Source organism: Panulirus ornatus, chromosome 2 (genome assembly GCF_036320965.1).
Source record: "Panulirus ornatus isolate Po-2019 chromosome 2, ASM3632096v1, whole genome shotgun sequence".
In the NCBI taxonomy this organism is placed as follows: domain Eukaryota; kingdom Metazoa; phylum Arthropoda; class Malacostraca; order Decapoda; family Palinuridae; genus Panulirus; species Panulirus ornatus.
This window is the reverse complement of record NC_092225.1, coordinates 24750531-24777513: the sequence shown is the minus strand read 5'-3', so window position 1 is coordinate 24777513 and position 26983 is coordinate 24750531. Positions and strand designations below refer to the sequence as shown.

The following is a 26983-nucleotide window of genomic DNA, read 5'->3' as shown; positions in this document are numbered from 1 at the left end:
ATATCTTCTTTTTTCTTTCAGTGAGCAACAAGTGGATCAAAAGCTATCCTCAGCTACATCACAGACCTTGCCTACCTTTGTCCTAACAAGACGGCAGTGCTCATCAAGACCGACCCACAGCTGCAGATGTACCAACTTTCCAACACCACTCAACAACTTCACTTAACATAATGCATTACAACATATGTCTACCTTATTACAAGGTCCGGAATGGAATGACAAAGTTACGGTTTACAATACAAAGTGTCTTCTCCTAGGTTAAGGAAAAAAAAAAGTGATTATGTTAAAGGGAATTTGAGTGGAATCATGGGGAACAGACATATATAAAGCTTTAAATGTTTTATATTTTGAAAATAGGGGTTAAAATCCGAACTAAAGTTCTGGGTCTTAAGCCATTCAAATCCTTGTATGCTGGAAAACGGTTGTAAAAATGCAGTGTGATGTTATTGACCTGACCCTTGGGGAGCAGGTCAACATTTCCAGTAATGAGTCAGGTTAAGTTCCAGGCCAAAGCATTTTAAAAGTATCGTACCTAAAGCAAAATCCAAATTGGGAGTTAGGTGTTTTATACCATTCAGTTCTCCAAATGCTGAGAAACAACTATATAAAGTTATATGATTGCATGTATTTGACCATATCTTCACTAATCATAATACGACTCCTAACTATGGAATTATGATGGCTGAATGGATAGTGGGAAAATGGCATGGGCCAAAGTGATCCATTCCTGTATTGCATGCTATGCAGTTGACTTAAAGAAGAAATAATGTTTGCTTAGTACATAACTTCTCTGTTTATACATCTACTCATATCTACAATTCTTTGTTCTTATAAGAAACTCCCCCGTCTTGGGTTAGCCACAGCAGGTCTACATTCTACCTACACCAAGCACACCTTCCTGAGTGCTTTCCACAAAATACATTCCATCATTTTTTTACTTCCTACGATACTGGTTGTCTTTCCTTCACCATTTCACTACCTCCAATAAATTTTCTTAACCTAATATCGTGGATCCCCTCAACATGATTAACCCCATCAAGGTATTTCATATAGGTTATTGTGGCTTTTAACTCATACTGAATACTGTTTCTTGTACTGGAAGTTGCACTCACCCCCTCTCCATCCCCCTGCATATCACTGCCTTAGTCCCATCCTCTCACATCATCAGCTTCTTAGAAGTACTTCTTCCACTGATTTTGTCATATGGCATCTTCCTGTGTCTATCATTCTTTCACTTCTACCACATTTCTCTTTCTTTTTGCCCTTCCTTCTAATATGGTTTCTTATTTTCAACAAAACTTTTCATTTGACTCCTTCTAATATCTTCATTTGCTCTTTTTTTCCTTTATCCTCCCCTTTACTTTTTCATTACACTCTTCTTTCATTGTCTCTAATTTCCCTTGTCAAATTTGTCCAGACTACATTTATGCATCCCTCTTGCAACTTAATGACTTCTTTAACTTTCCATTCTACCAGGCACAGACACCTTTCCCTTTTGCACTTTTCACTTTTGTATCTATCTATCAGTATCTCTGACACCTGTTCCAATTGGAACTCCCTCAGAAAGGTAGCCATGGCAACAGCCTCCATAACTAAAGAACTCCAGTGCTGCTTCTTAGCCTTTAGTGCCTCACCCAAAACAGGTCACTGGAAGGGGGCAAGTCTACTTCTATCTTATGCTCCTACCTACTACTTCTACTCAGTGTTACTACCAATGCTCCAGCCTAAATCTTCCTGTCTACTACTTCTATCTACTGCTCCTACCATTTTGCCTATAGGCACGGCTAGTGCACTGGGCTTAGCGCAGGAAAATCTAGAGTAACCAACAATCTGCTGCATGAGTTTTGTTGCCATGTTACAATTGATAAGGAGAGATTGTATGTTTGTGGACAGAATACCAGTAGTCCACTTTCCTGCTACACACATCATCTACTGCATTATCTATACTCTCCTTGAAAAAGCACCACATCATCATCCTTCCTGTCTTCACTCTCTGCTAAACATCCATGGTCATTTTCATTGTAATGTACACTTTCTGATCTAGTATGTTTTAGATCAGAATACTTCATATCTGTGTATGCAGTGCTGATTATTGGATTATTCAGTTTTACATGTTTTCTTAAAGCCCCCACAATAATCAAAGGCTTGTACATTTTACCCTGGTTCAAGACAAAATTAAAGAATTTAATTTTCTTGAAACTTATGGTTAAAAAATATTCACCAATCCACTTATTTGTGTTGTTACTCAGAAAGTAGCATCTTTCAATTAGTCCAGGACTCAGTAGTGCTAGCATTTCAAAGCAAGCAAAGCTTTTTCCACTTCAGCTGTGGGTTGCTCAGACTATTGGTGCAATGTCATTTTCACTGATACATGTGCAAATATATTAAGTTCACAATAACACCAGTGAATTTCTTATACTCCTGAGATGCATATCACTTAATACTACATAATCAATGAAAATCAAGGAATCAATGAAACTATATTTTCAGACAAACTTAGATTTCTACAGCCTCATCGTAAATCATGCAAATTTAGTTTGGACGCATTTCCTTAATAAAAACTATATATATCATGTGTACATGTGCACGTATTCCTCAAATACATGTAAAGTTTTGATGAACCTGTTAGTAGTATCTACAACAAGGATTACCAAACCTTTTTTGTGAGCATCCCCCAAAATTTGTGATTTGTAACATTCATGACTAAGCAGCCCTCATTACAAGTCTCAACAACAGCTCAAGACTCCTCAAAACAAACTTTCTGATTTCATCTGGTGTTGCTACATCTAGTTTAGTAGCCCTGATCTACAAGATAAAAATGCAAGTCAAATTACTTGACTGTTTTGTACTTTTTCAAAAAGCATTTTTTTTCCTAATCCAGAAAAATATTTCATTTGTACAGTGTACTATGTTCTTTGGTAATTCACATGCAATTTACCTGCAACCTTTACTATCATGGCATATAAAAATTTTGCCACTGTCTTTCAATACTACTACGAAAAAATATAGGTTTTGAAAATTGAAATACCTTTTCTCTCCGAGTCAGAGTCCAGCAAGCATGAAGGATTCTATATGACATCTCTAGAAATAGCAGGGTTAGGACCTTCCAACCCCAGTATTTCTAGTGAAGATGTGCTGGTCTTCCCCACTTGTTGGAAACACTGAGCATATACTGTAAAGGAAGATCACTCATTTTGGGCCAACCTTCAGTCAATCAGAGACCACCACAGTGATGATGTTATCAACTATCTAACTCCCAGCACAGCAGCAGCTCTCAAAATTAGCATATCACAGGTATCAGCTCAAAAGTAGTCACTGTTGGTTAAGATAAAGGTTTCTTGACAAAAACGAGGGGAAAGCAGGAAAGGGTAATAAAATCAGGAAAATATGCATATGCGACTACTTCAAAGAGGAAAGAAGAAAAAACTTCCTGTGTCAATTCTGAAGCACATTGCAATCTGTCTATCCTGAAGGAGGAATCCCTTGACCCACACAGGGATGATCCATAATGTTTCAACTAAGGTACTGTCTAACCAAGGAGGTAGATGAGTGCTAAAGACTCCCTTTTCTTGATTTCCTCCAATATCAGATTTCTAGGGAAGGCTAAGGTAAGGTAAAGGTCACCTTCCTCACACCATGTATTCAAGTGTGAAGCTCAGGCTGAACCAATAAAACAAGATTTGATAACTGTTAATGGATGTCCTGAGGGAAAAAGATGAACTTAGTTCCAATAATCCAAACCAAGGACAGTGTATCTGATACATCAAGTTTAAAACTGGAGATATATCTGGTCCCACTTAACGTTGGGATGTGTTCTAAGAAATCATAACTTAGTGGAACACTGGTTAGTGGTTCATATCTTACCATAGGATTCAACAAGATAACAGGTGTTGCATTCCTGGGGAGATTTCTCAGCGTATGCTGGCACTCACCCATGGTTCAAAACCGTATTGCACCTTTACACCACAGAAACACCATTCCAGTTCCTAATTCTTTTAGAACTTCCCTAGTCTGGGGCCAAAACACTTAAAGCCTCCAAGAATTAAGATCAAGATTGGAAAACAACTAAAACACAAGGGAAAGGGAAGAAACCTGTAAGGGGGATGGGTGATGGAGAGCCATGACTAAGTCACACTCCAAAATGCCATTCACTTTGATAATTCCCAATATTATCATATTTACCCCACATAAATAATTTCTCTGTACAACAACCCCTCTCACTTGATATTTTCCAATAATACCATGTATACACCAACTGAAAAACTATTTTGTTGTATACAAAGGTCCACAAACAAATATAATAATGAATAAACAATATATAAAAGGTGGAAACTTTATATAAATACACAATCTAAAATAAGTGGGGGATAGCGATGCTGTTTCCTGTATGGTGGGGTAGCAACAGGAACAGAGAAGGGGGCCAAGCTAGAATTTTTCCTCTCAGGGCTCAATCCTCTGTTCTTAACACTGCCTTGCTAAAGTGAGAAATGGCGAATAATATGAAAAAAAAAATATATATATATTTTTCATACTATTAGCCATTTCCCACATTAAGAACAGAGGACTGAGCCTCTGAGGGAGTATCCTCACATTATCTTATTTCTCATTATACTTAATCGCTGTTTCCCTACATGAATTTAACACATTATACTCTTAATAAACTAGATATGTAAAAGAGAAAAAGGGATACTGATTCATTTACCTATCTATCTATCTATATCTCTGAAACAAAGTTTCTTCTGGGAACTTCTCAAGAGGATGGGCACGGCAAAAGAATCTCCATGACTGATCCCTGGGATCACAAAAGCCAATCTGACAGCAGACATTTCGCCAGCACATAATACTAGATAATTTTGAGAGCTTCCGAGTGGACTGAATTTGTGGGTCAGTGAAATCATCTCTGTTGGGAGTCTCTGAACAGCTAAAGATCAGCCGAGAATGAGTAATCTGCCGTTACCATAGTTGAGTCATCAGTGACGGGTGGGAAAGAGTAGCAGTTACTCGTTGGAAACACTAAATGTTGGAATATCCTAACCCTGACATTATTATAGATATTATTGAGAATCTACCATATCTGCTTGACAGACTGTAGAGGAGAGAACTATAAATAATTAGAATTAAAAATCTATAAGCATCCTAATAACAACTGCTTTATCTACAAGCATCACTCCAACATATACATGTCTATAATGATATATTACTAACAAAGAATCAAAGAATAAAATAGCAATGTAATTTACAATAATAGGATGATCTTATAATAAAAAAATCCATGAAACTCCTATATATTATTCCTTTATTATACTAACCTGAGTGATCTACTAGATCTGGACCTTGTTGTAGGCTTAATTTCTATAGCTTTCTGGGTTTTACATTTAGATGCTGTACTCTGCTTTCCACCTTTTAAAACCGCTCCTGCTCCTCTTGTTGTCTGGCCTCGTTTTTTAATAGTTCTAGTTTCAGAATGAATACATATGTCCATGTCATCATTATCTTTTGAAATATTACAGGAGCTATCCTTGTCATTAAAATCTATTTTCTTAGGCATAATGGATTCTTTTGCTTTATGAACGTTGTTCTTTGTTTGTGATTTACCACCTGCTCTTATTGTAGAAGAGTTAGCAGTGTAATCACAAGGTGAGACCGAGATGGAATTTGGGACCTGTAAAACTAATCTTGTGGGGCTGCTATCTAAAGCTAGCTCACTAAAAGCAGAACCAGTCTCATTTACATCATTCTTTTTCTTTCTGGAAGAACCTCTAGTTGTTTTAGTTTTAACAGTTGACTTGTAAACTTGCTTTGTGACGGGTTTTGCAGGGAAATTCTTATACTGGACTGGTATCAGAATTTCATTTGGTTCAGTTGTCTCCTCCAAGAAATCATCTCCATTGTAAATACTAAAGCCCTTTTCTTTAGCTATCGAAGGCCTTGGCATACTGAGAAGTTGTTGAGCTGATTTAATGCAAGAGCTTTCATCTGCTTTACTTCTAATTCTTGTTGGAGTTTTCCAATCACTGTTACACTTTTCTTCTTGTTCCTTTGAGATTTCTTCACATATTTCATCTGGAAAAATGAAATTCATTACAACTTACATTAAAATAAAGTCAAGGAAAAAAATGTTAAGAAAAATAAAAAGTCTAAATAAATCAATTATGCATTTTCCATGGTTCAGTAATAAGGCTCATGCAATTGCTCCAGAAATTTTCACACTTCAATTTTGTCCCTTCCTCTGACTTTCTGCACCATATTCTATATCAAATCCCACATATAAATTCTGTCTATCCTTTACACAACACCATCCAGTCTAACTATTACACATGCAATGCCTTCCTTTGTACTCACATAATACCTGCCAGTGAAACTCCTTAACACATATTCCATCCCTCCACATCATCTTCCATATTCATAAATAAAGAGGATTTGGGTCCCCAAACCAGGCAAATCTTTAACAATGTTCCATTTAAATTATGTCCATCATTCTCTACACCTCACCAGCATTAATTTTCACTTACTGTGCATCCATTTAACTCACACCAATACAATTTCTTGTTCATGCATCAGGGTATCTTTTTATTGTAACCAAGATATGACACAGGCAGAAACATACCCTAATCAAGGATACCTCAGATGAAAGAAATGTAGAGTACAAAAGAATGAGATTAATTACAATTGTTGCACCTTAGGCCTTAATGTTAGAAAGGTTGCAGGAGGAGAAAAAGATGAAATAAAGAACAGAATTCTGCAGCTTCTTTAAGGAAAGGTGAGAGAATCATAACATTTAATCCTCATGTTTCTAGTCTCCACAGAATATTTATGGGAAACAGCAGGCATACGTACCATGGCTCCAAACCTTAGTGGCAAGGGTATATGTAAGCAACTCACAAGACGTGGCTGTAATGACGTCTGTAGAACAAGGATAGGGAAGTAACATCATAGAAGAAAGAAAGGGATGGTTGAGGAGAAAACACAGCTTGATAATCAATACAGCATCCAATTCCACTAAGGCTTAGAGAAACGTGAAAGGAAAGCATCTCTAGAGATGATGCATTCAGCACTCCATACAAGAGCGAATAAAACCCCCATAATTAGTAAATAAGTACTTACGAGAGAAAAAATTATGGCAACTTCAAAACATTCTCAGCTTTTAGGATGCAGATTTTATAATGATCATAATGTAGTATTTCCAAGATAAAATAGAGGATATAGTTATGACTGTGTTTATGTTATTATAGGGATGAACTGTAGTTTTGTAAAATTCAACAGCAGTAAATGAGTGAGACCCTGAATGAGATACAGTGTAGATAGAGACCAGGTTATTTCTAAATTCCAAGATGCTGAAATATGAAAGGAAATATCTTCAATGTGAGAGCAAGTATGAGAATGAGTGAGGAGGCATGGGAAAAGGAGTTAAAGTAAGAAGAGTGGAATCACAGCACAAATAAATAATGTCTGACCGGGTTGAGTTGTACATTACTCAATTTATAAAATAATGTCCCAATTAACCATACAAACAAACTTATTAATATATTTTCTTCAAGAATACTGAATATGAGAATATCCTACACGGAATATGCAGCAGATATCAAAAGTGCCATATTGAAAAGGATAAAGCATTCATGAATCCCTCCATCAAGAATACCTTTTCCTTATTAATTGTCATTGCCGATGCCCTTCTCTGTTCTAGAATTTATTAAACAACATTACCATGAGGTAGGGTTGAAGTGGGTCTATGCAGTGCCATACTTTGGTATACTTCTTAATTCTGCCTTTAGCACTTGAATCTGTATCTAATATTGATACATTTCCAACTAAAATACAAGTATTATCAGCAATCAACAAGAGTTAAATAGATATTCTGTTTAGCAATCAAAACCTTTGCCCTTACCCAGTGAACAGCTAAAAATATACTTTTATCTCCCATTATTTACTTATGTATTGTAATGTTCTAATCTATCTAAATAATCAAAAGCAGTTAACCAAAAAAGCAATCTTATCTTACCACTACTCTCCACTGTCTTCATGTGTTGGTCTAATGCCTTCTGTACGGCATGACTTTGCAGAATAACAACAGCAATGAAGTGCATATCCTGGTACAACAGCTGAGTAAGACAAAAATCATTAAAAAACCTGGCATAAGAATTTTTCAAAATATTATGTACATAAAGGAACACTGATAATTGATGATAACCTCTTCAGTTATATCACACTTTGTGGATGGTTCCCTTGTTCTCAAAGTCAGGATAACGCTGTGTCAAACCTTAAGATACAGAAATAAGAAAATAACTAGTTTATCTAATGCAACTTTCATATAATTTTTTGTCATAAAATAATGGTAGATCAGTTGGCTTTGTTCATCCAGAGTAACACTAATGCTGCTGTAATTAAGCAATCTTTCTGATTTTATTCTACAAAATATTCGCATTACATTTTCCCTTCATTACAAATTCTTTGTCAACAATATCCTAAAACACCCTTACTTCTACCATTCTCTACCATTTTCTGTTTCCATATTCCTACATACTTCTTGCGTACATCCACTAAATCTTTGTGTCTACCCTAATACATAGCCACTGTAACTCTATGTAACCCATAAGGGAACTTACTGAGGTGATAATTGAAGCATAGATCTGTCTCCTTAAGAAAGCTGCACTGATCAGACAAAGACAACTGACAAGAACAATCAAATGACACAAAAGATAACTGGAAGTTGTTTTCATATCACTCACCTGACAATTTAATGAGCTCACAGCCTGAAGTGCTTGCAAACTGATATTAAGAGCTTGTTCCCATTTCTTCTCTAAGGCTAGATTCTCAACTAAAGCATGGTAAATCTGAAGATGTACCTATAAACACAAATAAAAAAAATCAATATCAAGTCAACTTCTACAAAACAAACATGGAAAATCTGCTCAGGCAGTTAACTGTATCAGTGTTATGAGACAACTCTACTTTCATATAATGTTCATCTAACAGGTATTTCTGGAAACGTGTGCAAGTCATCCCAGCATATCGGTATTGGGATTCTTTGATGGACATAATCTATAGAATCTAATCTTCTGACTGTCAGTCATGAAGCACTAAATGACTCCAAAATCACGTATTCCTGCACTGGCCAATACCGGTGGTTCTGACTGCATGTGGACAAATATGTATGTACAGTGATCTTTTTCTTAACAGTACCTCTCTTTACTGAGCCTAAAACTTTCATCAGGAGCTCAGATTAGACCCTTGGTCAGACTGAAAATTTGGTTAAGTGTGTGTGTGTGTGTGTGTGTGTGTGTGTGTGTGGGGTGGGGTGGTGGGGTGGGGGTGGGGGGTTGACTGCATGCATCTCAAAATTTGTTTCAATCTCCACCTGTTCAGCTTTAAGTTAGCTTAAGGTACAGTGCAATTAACAAAGAGTAGACAGCATGCAAGTACGAACTTTTCGAAAGTCTCATTTTTGTAATGAAATCTGTCTCTTGGATGTTAAGTGAATTGATGAATTTTTGCAATACTTGCCACAATGTGGGTATTTTGACACTTGCTCTAACTCAGGCATATTTCATTATTTTGACAAAGTATTACATTCCCATATAAGGTTATTATATTGGCAACAACAGCAACAAATACTTAACATTTACATTATACATTAGCAAAGTCCTCTATACTGTATTCATTAAGTTGGGATCAAAAGACTAAAGAAAACAAGGGCACAGTCCACTCAACTCACCAAATTCAATCTTGACAGAACATACATGGAAGTTATTTTTCTTTTGTGCTTCTTGTCTATGAAGGAGGCAAGATAACTGGATACTTCAGATGCCTTATCATTAGCAACACTGTACATCTCTCTGGCCTGCAAGTATGATGGAGCTATGTAATTTAATCAGTATTCAAAACCTTTAAGAGAACTGAGAAAAAGAAGTAGAAAGGAGAAGGAAGGGAGAAGGCAGTGAAGAGGTGAATCAGAGGGAAAAATAAAGAGGATAGGGTGGATAAAAAGAAGGAAAAGAAAAGCAGAAGACAGGAGAAAAGTAGGTAGTGGTGGTAGTAGTGGGATAAGTGGTGGCTAGAGAGAAAGACTGTGCTATACAGTCAACTATTACCAAGACAATAGTCCCTTTCAGGTTATAACTCCTTACTACTAAAGTATAAAAAGTGGTAATGAAAGGAAAGCAAAAATATGACCTCTTTCTTTTCACCATTCCTTTTTTTGTAAACATGCCAACTGAAAAAAAATGAACTGGGATACCCTACCAATAGAAAATTCTGCATAGATTATGTATAGAACAGGTTTAAAAAAGGGAGTTATACCAAACTTATTTATCTATCTTTTTATTTCTTTTTTTTTTCTATATGAATGAAAACTTATGCACATCTCTATCTATATACATTGCAGATGGTGATTGAAAACTGACTAATCAAAAGGATCTATGAATCAAAAGTGGATGGAGGAAGGGGAGGAGAACAAAATGAAAGGTTGGAGTAAAGGAAGCCTTCTTGTATCAGGGCCTGAACATTCTAAAGGGAGAGAGGTATGTATGGGATAGCATAAATTGGATCAACATGGTATGTCGGGGAAAACATGCTCTCAAAGGGCTGAACCAGGGCATATGAAGCAGTCATGACATAACTAACAAAATGAAGACACCGAACGAGTACTTTTTCAACTGTCCTTTGCTCTCACGACATTTACTTGCTCTCAACTTCACTATACTTTAATACCTGTGGCCCTGCCCACTGGATGTGGCTAGTTTCTGGAACACTGCAGAAACCAAATAAATGACAGAAGGGATTCCTTGGGCAGGAAGTATGTACATATTTCTTTCTTTTTTTTCATAAATGATATCATTTCCCTCATTAGTTAAGTATGGCCATGAACAAAGACAAACACAAAAATAAGCCTCACTCACTCACATCCACTCCCTAATTGTCTTGTATACTGCAATGAAACCAGAATCCCCTATCCACATCCAGATCCCAAAGACCTTTCCTTGGGTTACCAAGTGCTTCAAGTGTCCTGGTTCAGCCTGGTGACAGCACTTCTTCCCCTCTTTCCAACACTGCTCCAATATACTCTATTCACTGCATGCCTTGCACCCTCCCACATGCTCATGCCCTGAGCTTTTTAAAGCATGTTTTACTCTATCCTTCCACATCCTCCTCAATTTTCCTGTTCTCCCCACTTCGGACATGTATATGCTTTTGATCATCCTCCCCACTCTACCTCTCCATATGTCCAAACCATTTCAGTACACCCTCTTCAGCTTTCTCATATGTACTCCTATCATTACTACACCTCTCTCTTACCAAGTCATTTCTTATGTGATCAATCCTCCTCACATCAAATGCCATCCTCAAACTTTTCACTTTCAACACATTCACCCTATCATTCACACTACTGTTTAAGGTCCAAGCCTCACATCCTTACAACATCCATGGGACTATTATGCCATCAAACATACCCATCTTTGTCCTTAAAGTCATTGGCCTTTCTTTCCACATACTCTTCAGTGCACTGAAGACCTTTGCCTCCTTGCTCACCCTGTTGGCTCACTTCAGCTCATATGGTTTCATTGCTTCCATGTCCTCTCAAAGGTATCTACAATGCTCAACAACCTCCAAGTTCTCTCCATTCAAACTCACACTCCATATAGCCTTTTTTTTTTTTTTTTGCTGCAAATCCTAATAACCATGATTTAACTGACATTTACCCCTGTCTCTCCTTTCTCGCTCTCCAAAACTCACACATTAGCACCAGCAATTTCTCACTGGAATCTGCCACCAGTGCTGTATCATCAGCAACCATTTACAGACTCACCTACCAGGCACATCAACCACCAGCACACTGTACACCTGTTCCTCTCTCCAAGACCCTTGCATTTACCTCCCTTTCCACCCTATCTTATATTTTTTTATTTTGCTTTGTCGCTGTCTCCCGCGTTAGCGAGGTAGCGCAAGGAAACAGACGAAAGAATGGCCCAACCCGCCCACATACACATGTATATACATACACGTCCATACACGCAAATATACATACCTATACATCTCAATGTACACATATATATACACACACAGACATATACATATATACACATGTACATAATTCATACTGTCTGCCTTTATTTGTTCCCATTCCCACCTCGCCACACATGGAATAACAACCCCCTCCCCCCTCATGTGTGCGAGGTAGCGCTAGGAAACACAACAAAGGCCCCATTCGTTCACACTCAGTCTCTAGCTGTCATGTAATAATGCACCGAAACCACAGCTCCCTTTCCACATCCAGGCCCCACACACTTTCCATGGTTTACCCCAGACGCTTCACATGCCCTGGTTCAATCCATTGACAGCACGTCGACCCCGGTATACCACATCGTTCCAATTCACTCTATTCCTTGCACGCCTTTCACCCTCCTGCATGTTCAGGCCCCGATCACTCAAAATCTTTTTCACTCCATCTTTCCACCTCCAATTTGGTCTCCCACATCTCCTCGTTCCCTCCACCTCTGACACATATATCCTCTTGGTCAATCTTTCCCCACTCATTCTCTCGATGTGACCAAACCATTTCAAAACACCCTCTTCTGCTCTCTCAACTACACTCTTTTTATTTCCACACATACTCTTTTTATTTCCACACATCTCTCTCACCCTTACATTACTTACTCAATCAAACCACCTCACACCACATATTGTCCTCAAACATCTCATTTCCAGCACATCCACCCTCCTGTGCACAACTCTATCCATAGCCCACGCCTGCAACCATACAACATTGTTGGAACCACTATGCCTTCAAACATACCCATTTTTGCTTTCCGAGATAATGTTCTCAACTTCCAAACATTCTTCAAGGCTCCCAGAATTTTCGCCCCCTCCCCCACCCTATGATTCACTTCCGCTTCCATGGTTCCATCCGCTGCCAGATCCACTCCCAGATATCTAAAACACTTTACTTCCTCCAGTTTTTCTCCATTCAAACTTACCTCCCAATTGCCTTGACCCTCAACCCTACTGTACCTAATAACCTTGCTCTTATTCACATTTACTCTAAACTTTCTTCTTTCACACACTTCACCAAACTCAGTCACCCGCTTCTGCAGTTTCTTACATGAATCAGCCACCAGCACTGTATCATCAGCGAACAACAACTGACTCACTTCTATAAACAGATTAAACAGCCATGGTGATATCATACACCCCTACTGCAGACCCACCTTCACCTTGAACCGTTCACCCTTCTCTCTACCTACTTGCATATATGCCTTATGCTCATGATATAAACTCACTGCTTCTTATAGCTTTCCTCCCATACTACATATATACTTTCACACCTTCCACAGAGAATCTGTATCAACCCTATCATACACATTCTCTAGATCCATAAATACCACATACAAGTCCTGGTTCTCCAAGTATTTCTCACACAAATTCATCAAAGCAAACACCAGATCTATAAATACTTTATCACTTCTGAAATCATTTAGTTCTTCCCCAGTCTGATACTGTGTGTGTGATACCACTATTTCAATCTCCACTCTACCATACAACTAGACAACTTACCAGCTACACTCAACAAAGTTATACCATTGCAACTTGAAGTCACTTTTATTCCCTTTGCCTTCATACAATGACACTATACAGGCATTCTGCCAATCCTCCAGCACCTCACCATGATTCTTACACATACTTAAAATCCTTACCAACGAATGAATATGACAGTCACCTTTCTTAAAAAAAATATATCTTAGTTGCCTTTACAACACTACTCGATGGACTTGTATCTCTGTAATTAGAGCATGCACTCTTGCCCCACAGACAATTAAAAAATTCACTTAAATTAAATATGATATACAAACTTTATTCAAGCATAGCTGTGCAGTATGATGGTTTCCTCCATGAGAATGTACACGTGCTAACAATACTGCTGTGGAGATGCGAAGCTGCTGAACAGTTGGTGTTGCACACACTAAACACTGCACCACTCCTTCAGGGCAAGGATTAAACTTTACTACTGTGGACACCTCACAGTAGTTTAGTGATGGAGAAGCAGGGTACTTTGGGTTAATCAAATGACTGATTCTCTCCTCTGGTCCTACAACAAGTAGTGCTGGATTTGTAGTAAGTGATTTTAACTTATAGTCTGGCATCCCACTTCCACAACGCATTCTCTCTCCTTCATCTTCCACGGTATCAACCAACTTTTGACAATGAGGTTGCATTCTTTTAGTATCTGAGCTTGAGTTGGAAATAGACAGTTTGGAAAATACAGGTGATAAAGTTTCTAAACTCTGGTTATGTGAAGAGTGGGCTGCAAGAAGATTTTGCAAACTGTCCACCTTCACCCGGCAGTCTTCAAGTTGGTCGCACAGAAGATCCACCTGTGCCAGAAGTTCCAATAATTCAGCAGTTCTGTAAATTATAGTCATGAAGATTAATGAAAAAGCTATAAACTTTTTATCCGACACACTACAGTTATCAGAAATATGGGTACCCATGCCATGTAATTCTAATTCTAAAAACTGTTGTTTAAACAAGTTTGATCACATTCTAATAAGATTTGGATCTAATATACACAGACTGAAGTTCAGGTTGCATTATGGATGAAAGTAATGATGTATGATTTGGTTTGATCTTCAAATTCTAAGAAAAATGACAAACTTGCTGCTAACTAAATGTGAGGCAATAATGAAGCATGGCAAATTATGGAGGGGCACATACAAAGATGAAGGGAACAAGCAGCTATCAAGGTGAACTCATCTGGTGGAGATCCCTGATCAGTATAGATAACATGGTTAATACTTCCACAGATGGATGGGTGAGAAAATCAATATGTTAATGGAAAAATGGATAATGTATTATTCTCATTACTGAACTTTAATAACAAGTAATTAAAATCTTGGTTTATCACAGAGTACATAAACTGACAGCTGTTTCTAACCTTATTGGTAATGCCAACTGCTGAGCAAGTTTAAGAGACTGCTTGAGGTATGCTCTTGCCAGTCGAGGTTGAACTGAAGTTACACATAGATTACCTAGCCACGAGGCTGTCGTTAAATGAAGCCAAGCTACTTGATGTCTCCAACAGATCACATCTATCAAAATAATTAAAGAAATCATTTAAGCAGGACGACATAATCATAAACATGTTTACCCTAACTATTGTGTAGGATGGCATCTCCCCTGGCATGAAGAGAAGCTTAAGACTAGGATATTTGAAACGCAATGGCAGGCAACCTGTGTCCACAATCCAAATCAAATACAAAATACTTACATCTAAAATGGTAATAATCTGATTTTTCATAGCATTCTTCAAAAGGTCCAATAAGAATATGTGAACAACTTTAAAAACCTGATATCCAAGTATATGAAATAAATGTCTCAGCATTGTAAATTTTGCAAAAATACTTACCACTGTTTCCTGCAGATGATGCTGATCCAATCAGTGCAATGGCTTCCCTACATGCTAGCAAAGCATAGGAAACACAAGGATCTGAAGGTTGATGAAGAGACCCTAATACCCATGGAGGAAGCCAAGCATAAAGAGAAGCAACAAGATGTACTACAGTCTGTACTTCAGTTGCTCTGAGAGTTCGTTTTTCCATTATATCAGTCTTCATAGCACGGCTCAAATACTCAGCACCTTCCACATACTATATCAAAAAGAAAGCAAAACTGAAGGATATACTGCACTGTATTATCTACATGTTCAGTAAAGTTAGTAACATTAAAAGATGAGAAAACACTACAACCTGAAGGAAACTCTATCAACCTATCTAATCTTTACTTTAAACTCAATTCTTATTAGCATGGAGCAGATCAAAGGTACATTGTTGCTCTGAACACTCAAACTCTTAAATGAGGTCCAGTATGCTACAGTCACAAGCAGGCACATCTCTAATGCTTCTTTATTTTTTCTCCTATAATATACTAATTTGTAATAAAAAGAAAAAGATATCCACACTCACACATAAAATACCTTAACAGTCCCTTCTTCCTTGGCATAAATCATCACCATATTGGGGGGGGGGCTGTTTTGATAACTGTTTCTTTTCCTACACCTTGAAGCTTTGGAACTTTCTAGCCTCTAATATCTCTTCCAATAACTATGATTTAGCAATCTTAAAGAAAAAGGTTTTTCACTCCTCCAAAAGTCGTAAATACTTTTTATCTCTTCTTTTCCCCTTGCATTAACCTCTTTATACTTCAATTAAAGCTCAGCCTTGATGTGAACTTTTGTCCATGACGAAAAAAGGAAAAACCTGTTTTTCTCCATTCTGCATCTTTTCTCCTTATAACATCAATCACACTACCACAGATTTTCAACAACTTATTACCTCTCATGAATACTGCATCACACCATTTTAAACAGGGTTCCCACAGAGGAGAAGACACAAAACTCCATAGCTTTTCCCAGACCTAAGTAAATATTTCCAGACTAATAAATTCAAATAAAACTATAGACAATGAAAGTTACTCTGCATGTTTAGATCAATGAATACCTAATGAAGACCATAAGGAAGCTTAAGATGAATTTCACAATAATGGTAACTAAATTTACGTTTATGCATATGACTATGATATAAAAAAAAAGAAAGTTCAGAAAAATGAAAAACCATTTCTCTACTGAAGGTAAAGGGTACTTGGCTGAAACTTCAAACAACTGTCTCCACCAAAATGGAGCAAATCCATGACAATTCATTCTCTTCAGACACATAAAACCTATGAGGTTGGCAGACTTATCCAAAGTGAGTGAAAAAAAAGTAAAAAAAAAATTGGTCCCAAGACCAATCCCTGTAGCATACCTTTTGTTCCATTTATCAGGTCTGAGGTTTCACTGTTAGTACTACTTTTTGTATGGGGCTGGTCAACTAATTTTCTCACTTAAATCCTAAAATGTTTGGTAATAGATATGAATGAGCCATCCTGCTTTACATGTGGGGAAAGTTCAACATAACACAGATGGATAACCATATGAAGCTAAAAGAAAAGTTTAGGATCATGACTTTTATGAGGACCCTTGAGCTCAAAGCAGGAAACTTGTTTAAATGAGAAAGACAGACAATGAGAGTATTCTGATGATTATCTTAGCTTTAACAGATCAATAATAACAAGACACTGAACTTACTTGTCCAATTTTGTAGTAATAGAAAGCAATGGCAGCAGTGGTAGTTACACAAAGGTAGATAAGGGAAGAATCTTGTGGACTAGCTTCTTGGCATGAAACCATCTCTTGTTCTACCTCCTTCACTAACTCAAGAGGCACCAAGTCAGGGATCATCAGTAGCAATTCACTTATACCTAATGAATGAATTATATAATTACATTTGTGCTATATGTATGTATGTCTAAATAATTTCATGGATTTATAAGACAGAACTTTGCAGTGCCACTATACACATTTGCCAAGCTTGTATATGAAAGGTGTTAATCAAATGAAGAAACAAAAGACGGAGAGGATATTCACTACAAACCTTTTATCAGGAAGGTATGAAGACAGTGCTTTCGAGCCAGGGACACAAGTAAAGCCCAAGACTGTACTGTAGGAGTGACCAGACCAGACAGCTTATATATATAACCTGCTGATGCCAGGCAGGTACATGTGGTTGCTGCATCTTCCAGAGTCACACCCTAAACATGAAATCCAGTGAAAACTGTGATGAACTGCTATTCCACCTTTATGACCCTTGCCCCAAGGGAAGTGGGACTGTAATAAATCTGGGTGATTTGTCTTTCATTATCTGTCCGTGTGGCTATAAGTATAAAAGGATGTGAGGCAAATCTTCATTTATATGATCATATGGGCTTTTATCTACAACTTAAATGTTTGTCATTTGTGTTTGGCTACTTCTAGGCATAGGTGCTTTTATGCATGTTTAGGTGGAGTAGAAATGGAATATATTTTCCTGCATCTCAGTGCCTATGTAAAAAGATCTCAAGTCTCCAATACACACTGGATACCAATCATATAAAAAATATAAATTTTTTCATACATGATTGTCGTCTCTTGCATTAGCAAGGTAGTGCCAGAAACAGATGAAAAAAGGCTGCATTTGCACACAAGCATTCTCTAGGTGTCATGTCATATCTTCATCTGTTCCTAATCCTACTTCGAAAAAAAATTGCAATTTCCCTAATTAATGATGCAGCATCAGAAGCTAATGAAATAGCTTTGTTTGCTCATATCCAAACTCTAGCAGTCAGGTATCATGCATGAAAACCAACGGCCACTATCCTCAACCAGTCCCCACATACCTATCCATGATTTCCTGACTGCTTCACATGCCTTGGTTCAATCCACTGACTGCACACTGCCCTGTGTATACCACAGTGGTCCCATTCACTCTATCTCCTGCACACCTTATACCCTCCAGGAAGTTCCCAGTTCCTTTCACTTCAGACATGTATACCCTCTTAGTCATCCTCTCCTTAATCATTCTCTCCATATGTCCATAGGATTTCAGCAAACCCTCTTCATTTCTCTCGTACATACTTTCCTTACCATCACATCACATAAAAATTCCACTTTCATGCTCATCTAAATATGTAAGCAACTCATTTCCTTACACTTTTTACTATATTCTCAAAACTCCTTCAGCAGAGGTACCATCCCTCCTTTGTTGTCACTCACACTAATCCCACAACTTATCCCTGGGAAATTCCCAAAGTAATTTTTTAATGGTATCTAAAACCACCTCTTGGACATATCAAAATAAAGCATTTGTATACGCAAACACATACACACACACATACCTATGGAAGGAAGTACAAATCAGTAGGTAAAGACACTAACCTGAGCATCAAGTTCATCCCATATCTTAAGTGCTGAATGCAGAGGTGAGAATGAGATCTCTTGGGCATGAAGTGTGAGGCATGTAGCTGTAGGGCGAACATCACAAACATCATTCACTTGTTCTTCCTCACCAAGGTCTGTGGCTTGAGAAGTTAGGGATATGGGCTTCTCAGATTCTTGAACATCTTTCTACAACAAATAAGAAAAAATTATCAACTGTGTGCATGACCTGCACAAGTGGGATGAGAAAGGATGGTTTGTAAGCTCTAATGTAGAGAACCTTGAGGAAGAAGAGTGCTTTAGGTATTTGGGAGTGGACAGGCTAGTAGGTGGAATCATGAGGGCTGAAATATGCCATAAAGTGGGGAAGGGATATAAAGACCTGGATACATTAAGGAATATGTGGAAGGAGAGGTCAGTGCCTGCTGGGGCAAAAAAGAATGCACTGGAAGGTACAGTAATCCTGGTAGTGCTGGATAGATGTCTTTTGGGTCTTAAACACAAAAGAATGGAATTGGATGTAAACTGTATGCAGATAATATGAGGTGGGAGGCATGTTGATTTTGTAAGGAATGAGTGTAAGAAGAAGACTAAGAATATCTACATGTCAGAAGTGGAGGGAGGAAGGGAGAGTACTTATTACAAAATTTTGTCAAAAAGGAAGGGTTAACATGCAACACCACATCTTGCTTAACAAATCATACAAAATCTTTCCAGTGCCACACACATCCTTTGTTGTTAATCCCGGGTTCAACTAAAACTCAGTTATATATCAAGGTTTCCTTTAAATTTTTCAGTATTTGTTCCATGCATGTTTCCTTTTTCTCCTAGAATTCTATTGCATGATCTTTTCAATTTTTTGCTAGAATCGTGTATAATTTTGTTTGATATTTTCTTGTTATTATCTCAAGTCTTACAGGAGACTTAATAGTTTTATATCTTCCTTACAGAAAGACTTCAAGATCCAATGCATCATACTTGTTTTCATTATGCTACCAAGCAGAATTTATCATGTATCTTTCCCTACGACTTTTGTAACATGTAGATTTTAAGTTTTTTCAACCTCTCATCACAAATCATATCACAGGTGTATGAACATTTTCCAAACATAAAAGCAAGGGAATGGCTATGCATTCAACTTCCTCATAATTCTGTGAGACATAGGCAAAAATCTGGTTCACAGCCAAGTTTTGATAAGTGCACTGACATCACACCTAAATTGTTCTGCATATTCCCAACAAGACTGGTTTTTAAAACATGTATGCTTTATAAATGTGAGAAACTGCAGAAGCTGGTGACTGAGTTTGGTAAAGTGTGTGGAAGAAGAAAGTTAAGAGTAAATGTGAATAAGAGCAAGGTTATTAGGTACAGTAGGGTTGAGGGTCAAGTCAATTGAGAGGTGAGTTTGAATGGAGAAAAACTGGAGGAAGTGAAGTGTTTTAGATATCTGGGAGTGGATCTGTCAGCGGATGGAACCATGGAAGCGGAAGTGGATCATAGGGTGGGGGAGGGGGCGAAAATCCTGGGAGCCTTGAAAAATGTGTGGAAGTCGAGAACATTATCTCGGAAAGCAAAAATGGGTATGTTTGAAGGAATAGTGGTTCCAACAATGTTGTATGGTTGCGAGGCATGGGCTATGGATAGAGTTGTGCGCAGGAGGATGGATGTGCTGGAAATGAGATGTTTGAGGACAATGTGTGGTGTGAGGTGGTTTGATCGAGTAAGTAACGTAAGGGTAAGAGAGATGTGTGGAAATAAAAAGAGCGTGGTTGAGAGAGCAGAAGAGGGTGTTTTGAAATGGTTTGGGCACATGGAGAGAATGAGTGAGGAAAGATTGACCAAGAGGATATATGTGTCGGAGGTGGAGGGAACGAGGAGAAGAGGGAGACCAAATTGGAGGTGGAAAGATGGAGTGAAAAAGATTTTGTGTGATCGGGGCCTGAACATGCAGGAGGGTGAAAGGAGGGCAAGAAATAGAGTGAATTGGAGCGATGTGGTATACAGGGGTTGACGTGCTGTCAGTGGAGTGAATCAAGGCATGTGAAGCGTCTGGGGTAAACCATGGAAAGCTGTGTAGGTATGTATATTTGCGTGTGTGGACGTGTGTATGTACATGTGTATGGGGGGGGGGTTGGGCCATTTCTTTCGTCTGTTTCCTTGCGCTACCTCGCAAACGCGGGAGACAGCGACAAAGTATAAAAAAAAAAAAAAAAAAAAAAAAAAAAAAAAAAAAAAAAATGCTTTATAAACCAAACCAAGGGTCCAAAATACCCTTTCTTTTTAGGCTACATATGGTCAATAATTTATATATGCAATTGGAAGAATGATGTAAAAAATATGTGATGTGTCGCCAGCAAGCTTGAGAAGATGACCAAGTTTGATTAAATTGCATTTCGGGTAAACAAGAAATAGACCTGGGCAATAAAATGGAGACTCAGAAGAAGGGTAAATCATTCTGAAAGAGTCATATTATGGGATTAGGATAAACATGCGCAGGATTCTATTGGCCCTTATTTATAATACTTCATTTGGTACTGAAAAAATCTTTTACTTTGCCATTTCTATGCAGTCTTATATGGTGCTAGTTCAAGTTTTGCTCTGTATGTATGAATTTTCAATACAGTTCTGCATTCCTGATTGCTCATTACATGTCCAAATCATTTGAAGTAGTTTTTGAAATATGTTGCATGAGTATCATGGGTGGAAGTTGTAAAGTGGCCATCCAGGTCATAAAGACTGCAGAAATCTGATCTAAACACATTTTCAATGTTTCCCAAAATAACATTCTCAATATCATAAGAGTATTCAAAGGGTTATGCAAATCAAAGTAAAGGTACAAAAGCACTGCCCTAATGAGAAATCCACCATATCAGCAGAAACAAGTAATGACTTATCCCTAGGGATAGGGGAGAAAGAATACTTCCCATGTATTCCCCTAGTGTCGTAGAAGGCGACTAAAAGGGTAGAGAATAGGGGGCTTGAAATCCTCCCCTCCCGTTTTTAATTTTCCAAAAGAGGGAACAGAGAAGGGGGCAAAGTGAGGATATTCCCTCTCAGGATCAGTCCTCTGTTCTTAATGCTACCTTGCTAATGTGGGAAATGGTGAATATATATGGAAAACTTAAGATAAAAAAAAATGTAGTGCCTAGTATGCAGCCTGAACAGAGCCTTCAAACTTACTGTTGAACACAAAGTGGACTGATCCAGCTTGGTTGGTTGGCTTGGTCAATGTGTGTGTGTGTGTGTGTGTGTGTGTGTGTGGGGATTGCTGACCTTATGGGGTAACTTAACTACGTTTTGTGGACTAATTGGCAGTGGCAGGGCCACTGTCATTTGTTATGTGACATATGATCTTCTATAAAATGATGAAAAATGCACCCTGATGAACTGCATGACAAAAAAGGGAGGTGCCATCAATCCGGTTTGACCTCAGATGGGGAGATATGGCTTCTCATTAAAAGGCTATTAACTGTACTTACTGAAGCTCTTTCTTGAATTTGTTGCAAATTGCAAAGGTAAAGCCAAAAATGGGCTAAAGCTTCCAGTTCCTGAAGACTATTGTTATATTTTCCACCACTCTGAAAGGAAAATAATGAAAGGAAAATAATAATCTTAAAGATAAAGTGCTTCTTAGAAATAAACAATTCACTATCTCTTACCACATATCTCAATCTTTGTTTTGTTCTGAAAAAAATCTCTTAAAGAATACTGAAAGATGAATGAATTAAACCTATTTCAAGATCTTTTTTTCTCTCTCTCACATGTCCATTCTCATTTTTCTTTGTAAATATACATGAAAAAAATAGCAACATTGAATAAATATAAAAATTAAGTGCAAGTGCTCTCTTAGATGCTTACACGACTCTGTCCATAGATTAGGTAAACTAAAACACAGAATCTTTTCACATTAATCAATTGTGTAGTTTCTTTTTCAAAACACCTCTTTGTCATATGAGATATCAGGAACAGAGTTGTATTTTGATCTATCATCTTCAACTCCTTAATACTTAACTAAGTTTTCCTTTCCAACTCTCAAAATTTGTTGTAAATTTATTTGAAAAACATACTTAACCTACTTCAAAGATATATTCATTCATTTTTTTTATAATACTTGATCGCCGTTTCCTGCATCAGTGAGGTAGCACCAGGAAACAGACGAAGAATGGCCCATCCATCACATCCACACATATACAGTATATCATACTTTGTCGCTGTCTCCCGCGTTAGCGAGGTAGCATGAGGAAACAGACGAAAGAACGGACCAACCCAACTACATACACATGAATATACATAAACACACATACACACACACACATGAAATGACAATCCCCTCCCCCCGCATGTGCGCAAGGTAGCGCTAGGAAAAGACAAAAAAGCCACCTTCGTTCACAATCAGTCTCTAGCTGTCATGAATAATGCACCGAAATCACCGCTCCCTTTCCACATCCAGGCCCCACAAAACTTTCCATGGTTTACCCCAAACGCTTCACATGCCCTGGTTCAATCCACTGACAGCACGTCGACCCCGTTATACCACATCATTCCAATTCACTCTATTCCTTGCATGCCTTTCACCCTCCTCCATGGTCAAGCCACGATCGCTCAGATCTTTTTCAATCCATCCTTCCACCTCCAATTCGGTCTCCCACTTCTCCTCGTTCCCTCCACTTCTGACACATATATCCTCTTTGTCAATCCTTCCTCACTCATTCTCTCAATGTGACCAAACCATTTCAATACACCCTCTTCTGCTCTCTCAACAACACTCTTTTTATTACCACACATCTCTCTTACCCTTTTGTTACTTACTCAATCAAACGACCTCACACCACATATTGTCCTCAAGCATCTCATTCCCAACACATCCACCCTCCTCCGCACAACCCTATCTATAGCCTACACCTTGCATCCATATAACATTGTTGAAACCACTATTCCTCTAAACATACCCATTTTTGCTTTCCGAGATAATGTTCTCACCTTCCACACATTCTTCAATGCTCCCAGAGCTTTCGCCCCCTCCCCCACCCTATGATTCACTTCCGCTTCGATGGTTCCACCTGCTGCCAAATCCACTCCCAGATATCTAAAACACTTCACTTCCTCCAGTTTTTCTTCATTCAAACTTACCTCCCAATTGACTTGTCCCTCAACCCTATTGTACCTAAAAACCTTGCTCTTATTCACATTCACTCTAGGCTATCCTCTTTTTCACACTTCACCGAACTCAGTCACCAGCTTCTGCAGTTTCTCACCTGAATCAGCCACCAGCACTGTATCATCAGCAAACAACAACTGACTCACTTCCCAAGCCCTCTCATCCACAACAGACTGCATACTTGCCCCTCTCTCCAAAACTCCTGCATTCACCTCCCTAACAAACCCATCCATAAACAAATTAAACAATCATGAAGTCATCACGCACCCCTGCCGCAAACTGACATTCACCGAGAACCAATCACTTTCTTCTCTTCCTACTCATACACATGCCTTACATCCTCTATAAAAACTTTTCACTGCTTCTAGGAACTTGCCTCCCACACCATATCCTCTTAATACCTTCCACAGAGCATCTCTATCAACTCTATCATATGCCTTCTCCAGATCCATAAATGCTACATACAAATCCATATGTTTTTCTAAGTACTTCTTACATACATTCTTCAAAGCAAACACCTGATCCACACATCCTCTACCACTTCTGAAACTACACTGCTCTTCCCTAATCTGATGCTCTGTACATGCCTTCACCCTCTTAATCAATACCCACCTATATAATTTCCTAGGAATACTCAACAAACTTATACCTTTGTAATTTGAACACTCACCTTTATCCCCTTTGTCTCTGTACAATGGCAGTATGCATGCATTCCACCAACCCTCAGGCACTTCACCATGAGTCATACATACATTGGATATCCTCATCAACCAGTCATCAACACAAGTCACCCCCTTTTTTAATAAACTGATGCAATACCATCCAAACCTGCCGCCTTGCTAAAATATCATACTGTGCTAAATATCATCATCATTTGGTACAACATCAGAAACATTTATTTCCCTGTTTTCTAATATCCTTTTGCTTGCTAAATATTTCTAACCATACTCAATATTCAAAGTCTCATCAGTTTTGAGAGATGCACTACTGTACATCAGCACTTCAATCTTTTTGTAACAAAAAATGGAAACTGCCTAATTTGTGCGACCCATAAATCAATTCTATTAATTCTATTGGATACTGAATCCAACAGCATCTCTATCTAAATACAAATATCAGATCTGTACAAATGAAACTAAGAAGCTTACACAAAATCTTTACAAATGGCTCAAGCCACATTACATCATTTAAGTTACATGAAGATTTTCTACACGCCATAAACAATCAACCATACTGAAATATGTGGCAAAGCTTACCACTGCTTTCTGCAACAAGTTGATAACTTTGCTAACAGTCTGGATAGCATCCTGGTCTCCAGCTGCAAGGTTGGGACATGTCCACATTGCCTCAGTCACCACCAGGAAGCCTTTTACCTTCATCTCCAAAGTATTTCCAGTCTCAATCAGAGCTCTGCCACATGACAGCTCATCCTCCAATGTATCATAGCTGCATACAACAAAAGACTGTTCAGCATAATAGAGGCATAAGAGTGAAATATGACCTTACACATTAGCAAAAGTGATTTATTTTCTCAATCTGCACGTTTAGTTAATTCCACATACAGAAGATTTCCATTGGCACCCTCATATAAAACATCTTTAGCCCCAGTTGATTCTCCTACTACATCTTCCTATCTCTACTGTGGTCTGCTTCTCCTTCTTGTACATTCAACTATTTTTTTTATTATACTTTGTCGCTGTCTCCCGCATTAGCGAGGTAGCGCAAGGAAACAGACGAAAGAATGGCCCAACCCACCTACATACACATGTATATACATACACGTCCACACACACACATATACATACCTATACATCTCAACGTACACATATACATATATATATATATATATATTTTTTTTTTTTTTCATACTATTCGCCATTATACACATGTCCACACACGTGTATACATACCTACACAGCTTTCCATGGTCCACCCCAGACGCCTCACATGCCTTGATTCACTCCACTGACAGCACGTCAACCCCTGTATACCACATCGCTCCAATTCACTCTATTCCTTGCCCTCCTTACACCCTCCTGCATGTTCAGGCCCCGATCACACAAAATCTTTTTCACTCCATCTTTCCACCTCCAATTTGGTCTCCCTCTTCTCCTCGTTCCCAACACCTCCGACACATATATCCTCTTGGTCAATCTTTCCTCACTCATTCTCTCCATGTGCCCAAACCATTTCAAAACACCCTCTTCTGCTCTCTCAACCACGCTCTTTTTATTTCCACACATCTCTCTTACCCTTACGTTACTTACTCGATCAAACCACCTCACACCACACATTGTCCTCAAACATCTCATTTCCAGCACATCCATCCTCCTGCGCACAACTCTATCCATAGCCCACGCCTCGCAACCATACAACATTGTTGGAACCACTATTCCTTCAAACATACCCATTTTTGCTTTCCGAGATAATGTTCTCGACTTCCACACATTTTTCAAGGCTCCCAAAATTTTCGCCCCCTCCCCCACCCTATGATCCACTTCCGCTTCCATGGTTCCATCCGCTGACAGATCCACTCCCAGATATCTAAAACACTTCACTTCCTCCAGTTTTTCTCCATTCAAACTTACCTCCCAATTGACTTGACTCTCAACCCTACTGTACCTAATAACCTTGCTCTTATTCACATTTACTCTTAACTTTCTTCTTCCACACACTTTACCAAACTCAGTCACCAGCTTCTGCAGTTTCTCACATGAATCAGCCACCAGCGCTGTATCATCAGCGAACAACAACTGACTCACTTCCCAGGCTCTCTCATCCCCAACAGACTTCATACTTGCCCCTCTTTCCAGGACTCTTGCATTCACCTCCCTAACAACCCCATCCATAAACAAATTAAACAACCATGGAGACATCACACACCCCTGCCGCAAACCTACATTCACTGAGAACCAATCACTTTCCTCTCTTCCTACACGTACACATGCCTTACATCCTCGATAAAAACTTTTCACTGCTTCTAACAACTTGCCTCCCACACCATATATTCTTAATACCTTCCACAGAGCATCTCTATCAACTCTATC

At 38.4% G+C, this 26983-nt stretch overlaps 2 protein-coding genes across 4 annotated transcripts in view; one reads left to right on the top strand and one right to left on the bottom strand.

Annotated features, from left to right (window-relative positions):
- Positions 1 to 2401, top strand: part of LOC139754432 (prolyl 4-hydroxylase subunit alpha-2-like) — a 30336-nt gene extending 27935 nt beyond the window's left edge. The window contains exon 14 of the mRNA XM_071671711.1: positions 22 to 2401. Coding sequence (XP_071527812.1) covers positions 22 to 86 — 65 coding nt within the window. The 3' untranslated portion in view covers positions 87 to 2401. The remainder of the gene's footprint in view (positions 1 to 21) is intronic.
- The window catches only part of LOC139754370 (uncharacterized), a 61071-nt gene continuing 36211 nt past the window's right edge, over positions 2124 to 26983 (bottom strand). For all 3 annotated transcript variants that reach the window (XM_071671686.1, XM_071671685.1, XM_071671687.1), the window contains exons 10-21: positions 25193 to 25382; positions 22258 to 22356; positions 18779 to 18967; positions 17460 to 17616; positions 17114 to 17286; positions 15398 to 15638; positions 14927 to 15080; positions 13845 to 14397; positions 9713 to 9838; positions 8727 to 8843; positions 8000 to 8099; positions 2124 to 6063 (exon numbers count right to left, since the gene is read on the bottom strand). In XM_071671686.1, the coding sequence (XP_071527787.1) occupies positions 5300 to 6063; positions 8000 to 8099; positions 8727 to 8843; positions 9713 to 9838; positions 13845 to 14397; positions 14927 to 15080; positions 15398 to 15638; positions 17114 to 17286; positions 17460 to 17616; positions 18779 to 18967; positions 22258 to 22356; positions 25193 to 25382 (2863 nt within the window). In that variant the 3' untranslated portion in view covers positions 2124 to 5299. The remainder of the gene's footprint in view (positions 6064 to 7999; positions 8100 to 8726; positions 8844 to 9712; positions 9839 to 13844; positions 14398 to 14926; positions 15081 to 15397; positions 15639 to 17113; positions 17287 to 17459; positions 17617 to 18778; positions 18968 to 22257; positions 22357 to 25192; positions 25383 to 26983) is intronic.